This window comes from Arachis hypogaea, chromosome 9 (genome assembly GCF_003086295.3).
Source record: "Arachis hypogaea cultivar Tifrunner chromosome 9, arahy.Tifrunner.gnm2.J5K5, whole genome shotgun sequence".
Lineage (NCBI taxonomy): Eukaryota > Viridiplantae > Streptophyta > Magnoliopsida > Fabales > Fabaceae > Arachis > Arachis hypogaea.
The window spans coordinates 115,984,177-116,001,896 of NC_092044.1; the positions used below are offsets into that span (position 1 = coordinate 115,984,177).

The window sequence follows — 17,720 nt, forward strand, 5'->3', positions numbered from 1 at the left end:
AAAGCACCCATACACTCCATAATTCTGTCCTACACCATTCTTCCTTCCATATCTAAATTAAAAAGTGTAGTTGAGGTGCTGTTTTTTAATAATGTAAAAATTATATATATATATATATATATTTTTTATGAATATCACAAATTTAAAGATTTAATTTGTGGTTTTTATTTTTTTAAAATTTACAAATCTGAGAAATTTATGTTTTAGTGTTGAAAAAATTTTTAAACATGTAAATTGGACTTTTCAATTTGTTTTACATAAAAAAAATTGTATTTTCACTCATAAATATTTTTTTTTTACATAAATCGAATCCTAAATTTTGTATCTTAAATAAATCTGAACCTCCAATTTTATGAATTTTAATTTTTAAAAAAAATTATCTTTATATTTATAAAAATATACCATTTTTTTATAACTGGACATACACATATTTTGAGTTTTCATAATTAAAAAAATTAATCCTCTTTTGTTGAATGTTAAAAACCTCAACTTTTTTTATTATTCTGTATTGTTGATTTTTGGATACTTTATATTTTTTTGGTAAAATAAAATTTATTATCTTTGAAAAAAAAACACATTTATAATATCTTTATGTTTATATTAAAATATAAACACTAGAAGTTAATGTCACATATCATAAAAAAAAAATTATTCTGATAAAGACGTTTAAAATATCTTTTTTTAAAAATGATTTTTAGTAATTAAAATTTAACACATATAACTAATTAAATCATGTTTTTTTTGTCAAAATTAGACTAGACAAATTAATTTAACAAAAAAATGGTGAATCAAATCTTGAACCGAATTAAATTAATATTATTTTTTATAAAAAATAACTACAATATCTTCATTATAAAAAATGACTAAAATACTCCTATTATATATATATATATATATATATATATATATATATATATATATATATATATATATATATATATATTGAAAACTTTAAATCCTAACACTGTAGACGGAGAAGTAAAGGACTAGAATTTAAGATTATCAAAATTAATATTATATAATAAGAGCATTTTAATTATTTTTTATAATAAAAATATTGTAGTCATTTTTTATAAAAAAATAATATTAATTTAGATCAATTCAAGATTTAATTCACTATTTTTCGATCAAATTAATTTGTCTGACATAATTTTGACAAAAATAATACAATTGAATTAATTATATGTATTAAATTTTAATTATTAAAAATATCTTAAAAAACGTTTTTGACGTCTTTACCTAAATAGTTCCAAACAAAAAATTTAAGAGTTATAAAATTTAATGAACATTTAAATGTGACATTTGTTTGGCAGATAACTTTAAAAAAATATTTTAAATAGAGTGCATCATAACTAGGCAATTGGCATTTGTGGGCTAATTTATTAACAAGTGAAATACATTAATAATATAATTTTTGATATTTTTAAAAATTATACAAAGAATTAAGATGGAAGAATCTGATTTATGTTTCTAATTTTTTTTAATTTTTCTAAAATAGAAATCGAATTCTATACCTTAAATCAAACGCTGTCACATTTAAAATTAATATTTCAGTCATTTATAATTCTAAAAAATATTATTCTCAACCTTATATAAAAAAATGGCATTTGTGACTTAAAATTTGTTTGAATAATATCAAAGTGTTAGGTCTTTTAGTAATGAACTTTCTGCTCTTTTAATTCACAAAGTAAAAAATACTCAATTTATAATATTTTTATATTTAATATGTAAAAGCCACTTAAAGTAACTGAAACATGTGATAAAGTCACAAGTGACAAAAGTTCTAAGCCTCTAACAATTTTTCCAATCGATAATTGAGGTTTATGGCATTTGTTATTAGGAAAAATTATCTTAAGGTGGGAATTAACAATATAAAATAGCCGTTAATGTTTGAAATTTGAAAGGGCCAGCAAAAATGGCAGGAGGTGTTATTCAGAGGAAGAAACGGTGGCATTTTGTTGAGGAACACAGTTCCAAAAAGAAAACGGACCCCACCTTTTCAGCTTTTCTGACCTCTCTTGACTTGACGAATGTTACACTCAACTCGATTCAACTCAACTCCAACCAAGCGTCTTCCATTTCCACATTCGCATTTCTATTTCCGCAACCGAATCCACCAGCTATACTAATTGCTCAACAACACACATGCTTTGTTTGCTTTGCTTCCCTTTGCAAACACTCACATTCACACACTCTCTCTATTTCTTCATCTGCTAGCTAGGGCACACTTCTCTCATTTGCATTGTAACTGTGAGCTCAGATTAAGTTTTTAACTTACATGCAAACGGTTCTGTGAAGAAACGGTTCTGTGAAGTAGATCCGCGAAACAATGTCGTCGAGGGTGGGGCCGTCGGAACCGTCGGGGGCGTCGCAGCGGCGGATCACGCGGACGCAAACCGCCGGGAACCTCGGAGAGGCCATATTTGACAGCGAGGTGGTGCCTTCCTCCCTTGTTGAGATTGCACCCATTCTTCGTGTTGCCAATGAGGTTGAGAAGACTCATCCTAGAGTCGCTTATCTCTGTAAGAACATTCTGTTTTTCTCGCTGAACTTCACTGTTATTTATTCATTCGCTGTCATAGCTAGGTTAGTGCAACTCATTGTGCTTATGCTTAGCTGAAGTTCTTTGCTTGCTTTCCTGGTGTTGGCTTTGTGCATTTCCTTCATAGATAGAATATTGCATTTGTGCATGCATTTAATTTCTTTTAAGGCTGTAATTATTTATCCTTGCATGAATGTATTTCTTGTTGCTCTTGTAGGCCGGTTTTATGCCTTTGAGAAAGCTCATAGGTTGGACCCAACTTCAAGTGGTCGTGGTGTTCGGCAATTCAAAACTGCTCTTCTCCAGCGCCTAGAAAGAGTAAGCTATTAATGCTGCTTTTCCAGTATTTCTTCATGGTAATTTTATGTATCTTTTTATCAATTTGTTTCATTTGTTTTTGGGGTTAGGAAAATGATCCAACATTGAAAGGAAGGGTAAAGAAAAGCGATGCTCGTGAGATGCAGAGTTTTTATCAGCACTACTACAAGAAATATATCCAAGCTTTACAGAATGCTGCTGATAAAGCTGACCGGTGTGTTATCTAGATCATTTGCAACATAATACAATCTCAGTTATTTTGCAACTAACAGTGAGTTTGTCTTCTTACTTTCAGCGCACAACTAACCAAGGCATATCAGACTGCTAATGTTCTTTTTGAGGTTTTGAAGGCTGTTAACATGACACAGTCTGTGGAAGTTGATCGTGAGGTTATATTTCTATAGCTCCAGAAATGTGATTTTCCTATTGATGATATGTGGAATTTTGTCCAAATTTAAATAAGTTGATAGTCTACGTTGCTTCTAATTTGTTTTGTTGTCACCAGTCTGAGTGCCTATGATTTGTTTGCCACTGACATTTAATAGATTTTGGAGACTCAAGATAAAGTTGCTGAGAAAACAGAGATATTAGTTCCTTACAATATTCTTCCTCTTGATCCTGATAGTGCAAATCAGGCAGTAATGAGATTTCCGGAGGTATGATTGTAGTTTAATATCTATGAAATGAAATTTTAGCCACATCATATAATTTCCATCAAATTGTAGTAAAAGCCCATATTTGGCTCTATTCATAGATCCAAGCTGCTGTATCCGCTCTTCGAAACACAAGAGGTCTTGCCTGGCCTAAGGACTACAAGAAAAAAAAGGATGAAGACATTCTAGATTGGCTTGGGGTAATGTTTGGCTTTCAGGTAAAGTAAAATCTGGAGTTGTAACATTTCTATTGATTCGAATCTCTGTTATTTTAGCATGACATGGCCACTTCATGACTAGCATATCCTATCAAACTTGTTTTCACCTCTTGTACTAAATGCAGAAGCACAATGTAGCAAATCAGAGAGAACATTTGATCTTATTGCTTGCAAATGTGCACATAAGGCAATTTCCTAAACCTGATCAACAACCAAAGGTATTCTTTTGATTGGATAAATGATACAGTTTTTGTTTTTGTGTAAAAGCATGCACTGAAATTATTCCTTGATGCTATAGGTGAGTTTCTTGCTGCAAATCATTCTTAAGGAATTGAAACTTGTTTACTGTATGCATGTACCTGCAATTAATTTACTGGCAATCTATATGTGGAAGCCATACGGTTAATAACAACTATTTTATTTTGCATCAATTGGTGTTTATTCTGATTTTGACGTGTACATATTATTTGATTAGTTGGATGAGCGTGCTCTAACAGAAGTCATGAAGAAACTTTTCAAGAATTACAAAAGGTGGTGCAAGTATTTGGGTCGGAAAAGTAGCCTTTGGTGAGTGTTTCTATTTTCATTGTGTCGAATGATTATGCAACTGTTCTTTTTCTAACTAGGAGTTCTTTGTTTGGCTACAAATGGGTATAACCAGACATTATTCATTTTAAACTTGTTTTCACAATAATGCTAAATCCATATGTCAGCTCCTGAATCTGACACAAACATTTGTGGATGCATATTGCAGGTTACCAACCATACAGCAAGAAGTGCAGCAGCGTAAACTACTGTACATGGGCCTGTATCTTCTAATATGGGGTGAAGCTGCCAACCTAAGATTCATGCCAGAATGCCTGTGCTATATCTATCACCATGTAAGCTTTGTAATTAGAACAAACTATTGTTTAATATTATAGAATGAAACTGCAACAGGTAATGAATATCCATTACCAAACTTACTAGTTAATGAATTTTCACGAGTGCACATGTATAAGCTTGTGTTTTCAAGTGGGTTTTTTCCTTTTAAGCTATTAGGAATGTATATTTCAACAGTTTTAGTATCTGTGTTCAACCTTATTTAATTGTGTTAAGTTTTTTTTAACTACCTTTTAGTCCTCTTTTGCTTCCATCTTATTATACATTCTCAGATCAATATTTTGATACCAACATAAACTCTAGGTTAGGTTTTCTTACCTGTTATTGGATAACCCTCATATTTTATCTTGTGCCGAAAAAATTAACTATGAAGATTATGAAGATTTGGAGGAACTTTTTAGTTCCTACCACTCGGTCATTATAGTTTATGATACAGTATTGGAGATCAACTCTCTCAAAAGTTTAAGTTGTTAGGAAGAAGAACAAGCGTTTAACACTACATCTCTAACTGATTCATTAACTCCCTGTGTTTTGGCATTTAAGGGGAATCAACCACATATTGACATGTTCTGTGCCTTTGCGGGATACTTTTTGTGGTCTCTTGTAGATGGCTTTTGAATTGTATGGTATGCTTTCTGGTAATGTTAGTCCAATGACGGGAGAGAATATCAAGCCAGCTTATGGAGGTGAAGAGGAGGCTTTCTTGGGGAAAGTTGTAACTCCTATCTATAATGTTATTGCAAAGGTGCTTTCCGCCCTTTATTATTGTCTTCTTTTCCCTCCTTGTTTTATGTTTGTCATCATGCGCAACCAATGTGTAATTTGTACCATTGATAATGCCTCATAAATGGTTATAACTGTGTTGCTAACAGGAAGCTGAAAGGAGTAAAAAGGGGAGGTCAAAGCATTCACAATGGAGGAACTATGATGATTTAAATGAATATTTCTGGTACAACTGATGGTTCTCTCTTTCTATCCTCTTCTGTTTGCTGCCTATTACAGTATTGCTGATGCCTTTCTGGGTTATCAATTCTTAATGACAATTGTAGGTCAGCTGATTGTTTCCGGCTTGGTTGGCCAATGCGTGCTGATGCTGATTTCTTTTCGCTGGCAGTTGAGCGTCAAGATTTTGACAAATCTAATGTAAGTGCTGATCATGAATTTATTGTCTTTGATTTTTCTCACTATCTTCACAATTATAAACATTTACTTGCTCCCAGTATGGGTTCATGGGGCATCCAGCCAATCTTATATGCTCTGCTGCATAAAGTTGGTGTCATTTTTGTTGGGTAGAAGAGTTGGATATCTGAAATTTATGCTTGGTGTCATTTTTCTTCATAGTGCTTTTGTATAGTAGATGACTCTATCTTTCTTCGAATCTAGCTTTTTGGGTGAAAGCCACTTGCTTGTGTGATACTTTGAGTTTGTCTTTATAATTGCAATGCATTTAGGGTATATATGGAACATTTGAAACAAGACTAAGTTGAGACAAATTTAAGCATTTAAGAGCTTATTTGATGTTTCGGATTTAAGACCAAATACATGAATCTTTTTTGCTTTTTCGGGAGACAATTATGATATGTACTGTTTGATTAAAAAAATAGACTTAATGTTTGGCTGAAGATGGGAAGAAACTTATTTGTACTGTTGTACTTGATTATGACATTGACTACTAAGTTATGTAAACTGTCAAATGGATTTACTGTTGTACTTGATTATGACATTGGCTAGTAAGTGATGGAAACTGTCTGATGGATTTTTCTTTTGAATTTCTTACCATAATTCAACTAGTAACTGTTGAAAGCCTGAAACTCCCATGTGCCACCTTATCGTAAGTCTTGCTGCAAACTTGAATTTACAGGATAACAAGCCAACTAATTCCGACAGATGGGTTGGAAAAGTTAACTTTGTTGAGATAAGGTCATTTTGGCATATTTTCAGAAGTTTTGATCGCATGTGGGGCTTCTTCATTTTGTGCTTACAGGTAATAAATATTGCGTTATGTATTTATGTTGTCACTCTCCCTCTACGTTAATTGTTTTTCCCTTTAATATAATGCAAAATAAGATCTACTTCTGAATAGCTAATATTTGATTAGGCAATGATTATTGTTGCATGGAATGGAACTGGGAATCCAAGTGCAATTTTTAATGGCGATGTCTTCAAGAAGGTGCTGAGTGTGTTTATAACAGCAGCCATATTGAAGCTTGGACAAGGTAGGGGATAGCAAATTTTACCTGAAGATATACTAATGTCTAGTGTAATTCAATAGCTAATGCTAATTCTATCATTGTTGCATGTGTTTCTGTAAAAATTGCAATCTACCTTGCTACTTTAACGGCCATTTTGGAAGCATTTCTTCTGCAGCTATTAATGTCTAACATGCAAGAGTATCAATGGCCAAAGTCTTTCTAAACTTGTTTACTTTCAAGCTTTTTACATTATGAGGAGGTTGCTTATGGTTTTTCCTTTTTCTTTATCCTGGTTTTGTTTTTCACTTGGGCAGCTACTCTGGATGTGATTCTCAGTTGGAAAGCACAGCGAACTATGTCCATGCATGTTAAGTTGAGATATATTCTTAAAATTATTTCAGCTGCAGCATGGGTGATTGTTCTTTCAGTTACATATGCTTACACTTGGGACAATCCTCCTGGGTTTGCTCAAACCATCCAAAGTTGGTTTGGGAGCAATTCAAGTTCGTCTTCTTTGTTCATTATGGCTGTTGTTATATACTTGTCCCCGAACATGCTTGCTGCCATATTATTTCTTTTCCCACTTATTCGTCGTTTTCTTGAGAGGTCAAACTATAGGATTGTGATGCTAATGATGTGGTGGTCACAGGTAGGTGACATCAAAACTCTGTTTTCATTATCTATTTTGTGGTTTGGTACAACAAACAGCAGTTTTTTTGTGCCATTGCAAGTGGGACTATAACTAGTTTTTTCTCCTTTAAAAATGACAGCCTCGTCTCTATGTTGGTAGGGGAATGCATGAGAGCACTTTGTCCCTTTTCAAGTAAGAAAGTTCTAGAGTCTCTCATCATTCGGAATTTATGCAAGTTTCCTAGGAATAAGATGTTAATTCTCTGTCTTTAATTTCAGGTACACAATGTTTTGGGTCCTCTTATTGATCACAAAGTTAGCGTTCAGCTACTATATAGAGGTGATTCTCTTATCATTTATTACTGTTGGATGGTTCTGTCATTTCCTCTGCATTTTCTTTTTCACATCCTAATTGTTTGTATTGTACATTGTTGATATAGATAAAACGTGTGTTTGTAGCTTTCTTTAAAAAAATCAATTAACTCGTATAACTGCCTGTATTGGACATTAATAAAAACATAACTACTTTGAAATAACCAATTAATTTGATTTGTGTTAATGGTCTCTCTCTTTCATTCTTATTATAGATAAAGCCTCTGGTGGGACCTACAAAAGCTATAATGGGTGTAAAAATCTCGAAATTCCAGTGGCATGAATTCTTTCCCCATGGTAGTAAGGTTGAGCATTTTTTTTGATTTTATATTATTTCATTTCATTTTTCTCATGTGAATTACCTTCTTGTGCTTTTTGTAGCTCGAAATAACGTTGGTGTTATAATTGCACTTTGGGCTCCAATTATTCTGGTATGTTTTTATACTATAGTTAATTTGGTTGCTCTTCAATATATTCTGCATAATTACCTAAATCTTTTTTTTTTCCTTTGAAGGTATACTTTATGGATACCCAGATTTGGTATGCCATATTTTCTACTTTATTTGGTGGTATTTATGGAGCATTCCGTCGCCTCGGGGAGGTTAGTAGATTGCCTTCTCCTTTGATCTCTTTTATAATGGTTTTGGATCATTAGATTTTGTTATTTATTTAGTGCTTAATCATGTTCTAAAGAAGCAAGAATTTGTTGCCATGGTAGATATGCATTAGTCTTGTTCCTTCCATCTGCTGTCCCTTGAATGTTGGACTGCTCCTCAAGCAATAATATGTAGCCATTGTCACTACTCACTAGTGTCTTTTTCTAGTTGATTATTCAAGTTTATGTTTGCTTGAGTTTCAAGTTTGGTTTTCTAGTTCTAATAGAATCAAATCCAAGTTGTTGATTTTGAAGGGGTCTTACTTTATGAATGAATTATTAGTGCCTTTTATAATAATTTCACTGTCTGCTGGTTTCAGATAAGGACACTAGGAATGCTCAGATCCCGTTTTGAATCATTGCCTGGAGCCTTCAATGCTTGTTTGATCCCCGAGGAAAAGAGTGAGCAAAGGAAAAAAGGACTGAAAGCTACTTTTTCGCGCAGATTTGATCAGGTTAATTATTATGCCATCACATTCTTGAGATTTTAATTAAAAATAACAGTATCCTCAACTTACATAATTTGGCTAAATGGTACAGATTCCATCTAACAAAGGTAAAGAGGCTGCAAGATTTGCTCAGTTGTGGAACCAAATAATCACTAGTTTCAGAGAGGAAGATCTTATCAGTAATAGGTTGTCAGTGGATTCAATTTATGCTTTCAGTTCTTGTTCTTTCCTGTCTATATATACTGTTTTTTTTAACAGCAGTGTACTCTTATGGTGTTCTTATTCAGAGAAATGGACCTTTTGCTTGTACCTTATTGGGCTGATCGTGAGTTGGACCTTATACAATGGCCACCATTCTTACTTGCGAGCAAGGTTTGTTTATTCTGTCTTCTTTTTGAAACTTTGCTACCTTTATGCTCATTTAATAATTTATCTGTGTTCCATAGATTCCAATCGCAGTGGATATGGCCAAAGACAGCAATGGAAAGGATAAAGAGCTGAGGAAAAGGATAGAGGCTGACAACTATATGTCTTGTGCTGTTCGGGAGTGCTATGCTTCATTTAAGAGCATTATTAAGTACCTGGTTCAGGGGGACCGTGAGAAACAGTAAGTTTTAAAGCTATAATGTGGTTGTTTATAGAAGTGAGAGTGCTTTATGAGTGATCTCTTTCTTGATAATCTCTTCCTATCTTGATCCAAAGTAGACTCTTGGAAATAACTAGATTCCTCAACTTTGATGCTTTGCCTTCTACGACACTCTTAATTGGTTGTCGTTTATCTAAAACCTTTTGGTTTTTGTTGGCACCTTTCATTTCAGGGTTATAGAATCCATTTTCTCTGAGGTAGACAAACATATAGAAGAAGGTGACCTAATAAGTCAATTCAGACTAAATGCACTTCCTAGTCTCTACCGGCAGTTTGTTGAGCTAATCAAATATTTGGTATTGTTTGATCACCTTGTGTAGTTTATATTTTTGTTATAAGCATGTCAAAATCTTATCATGCATTTTTTATGTTGCAGATAGACAATAAGCATGAAGAAAGGGACCAAGTTGTGATTCTCTTCCAGGACATGCTAGAAGTAGTGACGAGAGATATAATGTTGGAGGATCATATATCCAGGTGAAGAAACATAGAACCCAATCTCTACACCTTTGAAGGGAATCATCATAATTCCTTGATTATGATTGTGTTGGTTTTGATTGAACAGTTTGGTAGAATCAATCCATGGTGGAGCTGGACATGAGGGGATGCTTGCCCTTGAGTCACAACATCAGCTGTTTGCTTCTGAAGGAGCTATTAGGTTTCCAATTCAACCAGTTACTGAAGCTTGGACAGAGAAGGTTCTCTACCAATCTAGTTATTCTGCTAAGAGTATGAATAGTGGAGTGCATATCTGATGTCATGTTTTCCTCCTTTTAAAAATTGGCAGCTTAAACGGCTTTACTTGCTGCTTACAACCAAAGAATCTGCAATGGACGTACCATCTAATTTGGAAGCCAAAAGGCGTATTTCTTTTTTCTCTAATTCACTGTTTATGGACATGCCTGCAGCACCCAAAGTCCGCAACATGCTATCATTCTCGTAAGCTTTTCCATAGTCCTGTATTTTATTGCATTTTTCCATTGACACTTCTGAAATAGATAATTCAAAGCTCTTAGAGATGCTCCTTCTTACATACTATTTGCATATCTGAATTGTTTTGTGTCTATGCATTCTTGGTGACTGAAGATTCAAAGTATTTATATAGTATTTATTATTATTATTTTTATGTTTTTATTTTTTCCCCCAAAAATATGCATACATAGTTGTAACTTAAATTTGTAAGTAAACAATTTACAAGGTTTTCAAACTATACTTAGATTCATGAATAGAATAATGTGATAACAATTCTAACCGAAGGATTAGATCCTGAATGAACAAATTGCTGCATTAATGACGAATTTTGATTGATTCCATTCATAATAGAGTGCATTATAATAATCAGCACAATTATTTGCTAAACTCACAAAAATCAAATCATTTAAAAGCAAAATGATATTGTTAATTAAAAAAAAAAACGTAAACTTTCCAAAACAACACGATCAACTCTGCAACTTTTATGTTATTGTGAAGGCAACCCAGTTTTATTGTTTGGTTTGGTTTCATTTTCATGGCTAGCTTTCAGGAACAACAATTTCTTGAAAGATGACCTAAGTAGGAAGAAATTGTATTAATAATAAAATATTATTGGATGAAAGCTATGGTAAATTCTTTTCACCGTACTGCAGCTTGAAGCTTTTTCCCATGAAATTATAACTTACTGGTTATTAGAAATTAGACATATTCTTTGCTTCTTTAATTTGGTCCACATATATACACATATACATGCTTACATATATTGTTGAGGGAAAGAACTCCTTAGCTTGTAGGTTTTAGTCCTTCTTCAAAATTACAATGTCTAATAAAGTAGAAACTAATTATATCCCTAATTGATACATAGATGAACTTTAATATCACCATATATATACGTTGTATTAAAAGTAACTTTAACTTCCTTTAGAAAGAAAATGAATCATGTAAATATTTATTTTTGGCACGTTGACTTAACAGGGTTTTAACACCATATTACACTGAAGAGGTTCTCTTTTCCTTACGTGAGTTGGAATCACCCAATGAAGATGGTGTTTCGATACTCTTTTACTTGCAAAAGATCTTTCCAGGTTCACCCCTTTACACAGAAGTGTGAAAGTTCAAGGATGGATATCATTGCATTTGATGTAACCTTTTTTGTTATTGATATACAGACGAATGGAACAACTTCCTTCAGAGAGTGAATTGTTCCAGTGAGGAGGAACTGAAAGGAAATGAATCGGATGAGTTAGAAGAAGAACTTCGTCTCTGGGCTTCATACAGAGGCCAAACTTTGACTAAAACTGGTCCTCTCTCTCTCAGATACACAAAAAAAAAAAAGAACAAATATTTCTAATACAAGCTTGGGTTCTTTAGGATCCTATCATCAGAATTTGATATGCTTGTTAGTTGTTGTAATTGACTGAAGTTTGCATACTGGTGCAGTAAGAGGCATGATGTACTACAGAAAGGCTTTGGAACTCCAGGCTTTCCTTGACATGGCAAAAGATGAAGGTGATTGATTGCTTTTGGGATTGGCTGAATGCATACTCAGTATCTGCTTTTGTTTTAGCTTTGAATTTACAAGTCAAAGAAACTCGAGATTTTTTTTTTCAGAAGTTTTGTTTTTCTGACGAAATGCCATGAATGTGCAGATTTGATGGAAGGCTATAAAGCCATAGAAAATTCAGACAACAATGCAACGGGTGAAAGGTCATTGTTGACGCAATGTCAAGCAGTAGCAGATATGAAATTCTCATATGTAGTATCATGCCAACAATATGGGATTGACAAGCGATCTGGTGCTGCTCGTGCTCAAGACATATTGAGGCTTATGACAAGGTAAGTTAGTGTCCCTGCTTAGTAATACTGATCTTAATGCTTCATGTACTTATTCATTGATTGGCAGATACCCTTCACTTCGGGTTGCTTACATTGATGAGGTTGAGGAACCTAGCAAAGAGAGGCCAAAAAAGATCAACAAGGTTTATTACTCTTGTTTAGTGAAGGCAATGCCAAAATCCAGTAATCCTTCAGAGACAGAGCCAGTGCAGTATTTAGACCAGGTGATTAGATGTCGATACATGGAGCCTGTAATTTTTTTCATCTTTTTTTACTCTAGTAATTTATAAAGAAAATATATTTTTTTATTGGGGAGAAACAGTGAAAATACCACCTATGGAGGATACAAAATATGATAACATTGGAAAGTTTATAGTTGACATGGCTTAAGCTTTTAGGAGAGATGGTTCATGACATAATCTTGATGGTGAATAATATTAATTTTCCTAGGATTGGAAGAGGTATATGCATAACTGAATAAACCCTTTTACAGAGAAACAATGTTTTGTAAAAATGTTAACTTCAATGAGGGAGTAAATAGTTTTTTCTGTAGGGCTAAATACAACTCTAGACTTTAACTTCTAATCAATCTTTTTCCCTCCATTGAATTCACTTGAAGATATCTTGGTTCATATTCTCCACTTGACTCTCCTAATCAGGTAATATATAAAATAAAGCTTCCTGGACCAGCTATTTTGGGTGAGGGTAAGCCTGAAAATCAGAACCATGCCATAATTTTCACACGTGGAGAAGGCTTGCAAACAATAGATATGAACCAGGTAAGCTTGTATGATAAGGCAGAGAACACAATTATAAGGTCTTGCATAATGCTATGTGATTAAGTTACCTTTTCTGTAGGACAACTATATGGAAGAAGCTTTGAAAATGAGAAATTTATTGCAAGAATTTCTTAAGAAGCATGATGGTGTGAGGTACCCAAGTATTCTTGGACTCAGGGAGCATATATTTACTGGAAGGTAAAGTCACTTGGGTCTTTTATTTATTTCTGTTTTCGAATATAATTTTAAATTATTTATTATTTTTTTGGTATTCCTGAGAAGTAACATTTTTCTCATACAACTGTAGTTGATAAATTTTAGTGTCCCTGACTGTGTCTGTCTGAGATTTCAGTGTTTCTTCACTTGCATGGTTCATGTCAAATCAGGAGACCAGTTTTGTTACAATTGGTCAGAGATTGTTGGCTAATCCCCTGAAGTAAGTTCTCATTATTGATCTTTTCGCTTGTTTTTATCTTTTAATGGCTAAGAAAATTATATGACTGAGAAGAGGAGGAGTTGGAGAAAAAGGTTCCAAGTGGGAGACGCAATAGGTTGACATGCTTGGTCCAGATGGCATTTGAGCAACTTTATAGTTGCATAAATATAAAATCCATGCTGAAGCAACATACAGAGAAAGTGACAATCTGAATGCAGGCCAAATACTAACTTATTAATGCCTTTAAGTAATATTTTGTCATATTTTCATTAGATATATTTTTGTATCACCATTTTGGGCTTCATCATACATTTTTCTTCGATACTCTATATATGTTATAGAAATGTATAATCTACTTTCTTTTATTATGCTTTCTATAGGGTTCGCTTCCACTATGGTCATCCTGATGTCTTTGATAGGCTTTTTCACCTCACAAGAGGGGGTGTTAGCAAAGCCTCCAAGGTTATCAATCTGAGCGAAGATATTTTTGCTGGTAAAGTGATGTCCAAAACATTCTTTCGTTGCTTTGTTTTTTTATTTTTTTATTTTTATCTTACCTGTGTATGAATTTTACTATGTTCATGTAGGCTTTAACTCTACACTCCGTGAAGGAAATGTCACTCATCATGAGTACATTCAAGTTGGGAAGGGGAGAGATGTTGGACTCAACCAGATTTCTATGTTTGAAGCAAAGATAGCTAATGGCAATGGAGAGCAAACACTGAGTCGAGATGTGTACCGACTTGGGCATCGTTTTGATTTCTTCAGAATGCTGTCTTGTTATTTCACCACAGTTGGATTTTACTTCAGTACACTTGTATGTTACCCTTAGAGTCGAGTCATCCTTGTGTTGTTGTTCTTATATCCAGAATTTCTAACCTTTTAGTTTACCTCTTTTCATTTTACAGATTACTGTTCTTACTGTATATGTATTCCTCTATGGTCGCCTATATCTGGTTCTCAGTGGGCTTGAAGAAAGTTTGAGTACACAGAAAGCCATTCGTGACAATAAGCCTCTTCAAGTGGCTCTGGCTTCTCAGTCGTTTGTTCAAATAGGGTTTTTGATGGCCTTGCCCATGCTAATGGAAATTGGCTTGGAAAAGGGCTTTAGAACTGCACTTAGTGAGTTCATATTAATGCAGTTGCAGCTAGCTCCAGTATTCTTCACATTCTCGCTTGGGACAAAGACTCACTATTATGGAAGGACGTTACTTCATGGAGGTGCAAAATATAGACCTACAGGTCGAGGTTTTGTGGTTTTCCATGCCAAATTTGCAGACAACTATAGACTTTACTCACGCAGCCACTTTGTCAAGGGTATTGAGCTCATGATTTTGCTGGTAGTGTACCAAATTTTTGGTCATACTTATAGAAGTGGGGTTGCCTATCTCTTCATCACTGTGTCGATGTGGTTTATGGTGGGCACTTGGCTTTATGCACCCTTCTTGTTCAATCCTTCTGGGTTTGAGTGGCAAAAGATTGTTGATGATTGGACTGATTGGAATAAATGGATTAGCATCCGAGGTGGCATAGGCGTACCACCTGAGAAAAGTTGGGAGTCCTGGTGGGAGGAGGAACAAGATCATCTCCAATATTCGGGAACACGGGGAATCATAGCTGAGATATTGTTATCTCTGCGCTTCTTTATCTATCAATATGGTCTTGTTTATCACCTAAATTTTACAAAAACAAAAAGTATTCTGGTTAGTCTTCACCTTCATTGCTCTTCTCATCTTTATTTGTTTCTAAATCAAAATTTGGAAAACTGAATGCGTTGTCTTGGTTTACAGGTGTATGGCATATCATGGTTGGTGATCTTTTTATTTTTATCTGTGGTGAAGGTTAGTACAAGTTCTGTGTGTATATTGTATGGCATATCGGATGTATGTTTTCTCAAAATAAAATCATTATATCTGTTGTAAGCTTGTCGCTTTCTTGCCCATAAAGCTTACGTCAAAATCCTATGTGTTATATCAACACTTATTTCTTTTTATCTAGCAGAGCAAGTTCCTGTGTCCTTTCTGATTTTTCCTTTTTCACATTGTTTCAGGTGGTATCTGTTGGGAGGAGAAAATTCAGCGCAGATTTTCAACTTGTCTTCCGGCTAATCAAAGGATTGATATTCGTGACTTTTGTATCAGTTCTGGCCCTCTTAATTGCCCTTCCTCATATGACAATCCAGGACATTGTTGTTTGCATTCTTGCTTTCATGCCAACCGGTTGGGGAATGCTACAGGTTATTGCTCTCTCCTTTTTATCTCCAACTAATGAACTAACGATAACTATTTGATCATTAATCATTGGAACACACTTAACTGGAGCTTTTGGTTTTAAAAATTGTATGCAATGCAATAAATCTTACTTTAGACAGTTTTATCTTCCCATTCATGAGGCAGTTTATTATTATTTTATATTTGAGGTTTGACTTTATTATGTGGAATTACATTATCTTGATTTTCTTCAACGTGCTTGCTGTTTACGGCTTTGGCTTTTCGAAGTTACCTCACTGTTATCATTGTATTTTGCAGATTGCACAAGCATTAAAGCCTCTAGTACGGAAAGCTGGATTTTGGGGCTCAGTAAAAACTCTTGCACGTGGCTACGAGATTGTAATGGGTTTGCTTTTGTTCACTCCCATTGCATTTCTTGCTTGGTTTCCATTTGTTTCGGAATTTCAGACACGTATGCTGTTCAACCAAGCATTCAGCCGAGGCTTGCAAATTTCTCGCATTCTTGGAGGCCAAAGGAAGGGGCGCTCTTCTCGTAACAAGGAATAATCTTCTCTTTCTTCTGCACAGAGCTTTCCCATGCATGCATGCATGCATGCAACCACGCCTCTTGTGCAATGTTTTTGTAGCCATTGTATTGTAATCGAAGTAGCTGTTATTAAGAATGGGAGGGATACTAGGCCTCAATTTTGTTGCTGGCATTTGATTATTGCCAAAAGCCCAAAACTAATTAGTGAGTGTTCATTCAATTTAAATTTGTCTTTCCTAACCAATTTGAGTTGGTTGAGTAGTCAGATCACTCGTTTGTTTAAACAAATGTCGGAGATCTGAATTCTGTCTTGTGATATACATTATGCAGCAACTCATTGGCCAGCGGTATATCTTTAAATGGAGTTCAGATTCGCGACGGATTAGTTTTTAAATAACAAAAAAAATTGTCCTCCCTTATTCAAAAAAAAAAAAAGACATTGTCTTCCCTTAACCAACATGGATTGGTCAAGTGGTTAGTTAGTTTATTCGTCTGCTTAAGTGTCATAAGTTTAAATCTTGTGCATCCAATAACTCATTGCCAGCAACATTCCTTTAAATGGAGTTTAGATTTATAGGGAATTAGTCATTAGTTTGTTAAACATGAGAATACCCTAGACTAAACGAAGAATTGTCTTCCTATCTTTTATTCATTGATCGATGGCCTCGAGTTTTTCTTAATTCAACATTTGACAACTTAGATTGTATTTACAAGCTGAGATATTTGCTGGAATGCATGGAAATGGAGTTGCGTTAAAATTTATAAAACATTTTATAATTTGACTTTGGTAAATATTAATGTAATTTATCATATTATTAGGTTAAGGTCACTCTAAATAAATAATTTAATTAAGATTTTTTGAAATAGGAACTTAAAATATGAGTTTATATCAAAAATAATTTATAAATAAATTAAGATTTAGTTAATATTTACTCTTAGACATATGTTAAAATTACTAATAAAATAGATTATTATAGAAAAATGTGCAAAATATTTTTTTTAATTTCTAATTTAATTGCTGAGTATTTATTAAAATAAAATAGTAATACTAACTTGTATTTTTAGATTGCATATTAGTTAAACTCAATAAGATGCTGATTGGTTCGAGCGTTTTTGTTTTTATTTTTATTTTCATTGAAAAGCATTTTGAATGAACACATTTTAAAAAAATAGAACAGAATTAAAAATGTAATTTATTTTGTATTTAGTTTTTTTAGTCATAAAAATACTTATTTTAAAATAGATGTGATAGGCAATTTTTACAGGAGAAAGTTTTTTTTTTAACTTTTTTGTTAGTATTTTGAATAATTTTTCAAAAGTCAAAAATTAATTTTAAAAGTTATATCAAATATTAACACAGTGACTTTTTTATAATTTAAAATA

General features: G+C 33.5%; 1 protein-coding gene across 1 annotated transcript; it reads left to right on the top strand.

Moving 5' to 3' along the window:
• The first annotated feature begins 1,957 nt into the window (after positions 1 to 1,957).
• Positions 1,958 to 16,687, top strand: LOC112712368 (callose synthase 3). Its single transcript, XM_025765243.3, has 42 exons — positions 1,958 to 2,522; positions 2,760 to 2,860; positions 2,950 to 3,074; positions 3,156 to 3,249; positions 3,406 to 3,516; positions 3,615 to 3,731; positions 3,857 to 3,949; positions 4,207 to 4,298; positions 4,486 to 4,612; positions 5,221 to 5,358; positions 5,486 to 5,562; positions 5,663 to 5,756; positions 6,475 to 6,597; positions 6,712 to 6,829; positions 7,120 to 7,454; positions 7,576 to 7,628; positions 7,715 to 7,775; positions 8,023 to 8,104; positions 8,189 to 8,238; positions 8,322 to 8,408; positions 8,783 to 8,917; positions 9,003 to 9,097; positions 9,199 to 9,283; positions 9,358 to 9,518; positions 9,730 to 9,853; positions 9,934 to 10,034; positions 10,123 to 10,255; positions 10,345 to 10,496; positions 11,505 to 11,614; positions 11,699 to 11,830; positions 11,970 to 12,038; positions 12,179 to 12,365; positions 12,433 to 12,589; positions 13,025 to 13,144; positions 13,224 to 13,342; positions 13,497 to 13,580; positions 13,961 to 14,073; positions 14,168 to 14,397; positions 14,489 to 15,283; positions 15,371 to 15,421; positions 15,631 to 15,816; positions 16,109 to 16,687. The coding sequence occupies exons 1-42, from the start codon at positions 2,330 to 2,332 to the stop codon at positions 16,355 to 16,357; spliced, it is 5,859 nt and encodes a 1,952-aa protein (XP_025621028.1). The 5' UTR covers positions 1,958 to 2,329; the 3' UTR covers positions 16,358 to 16,687.
• Positions 16,688 to 17,720: the final 1,033 nt, after the last annotated feature.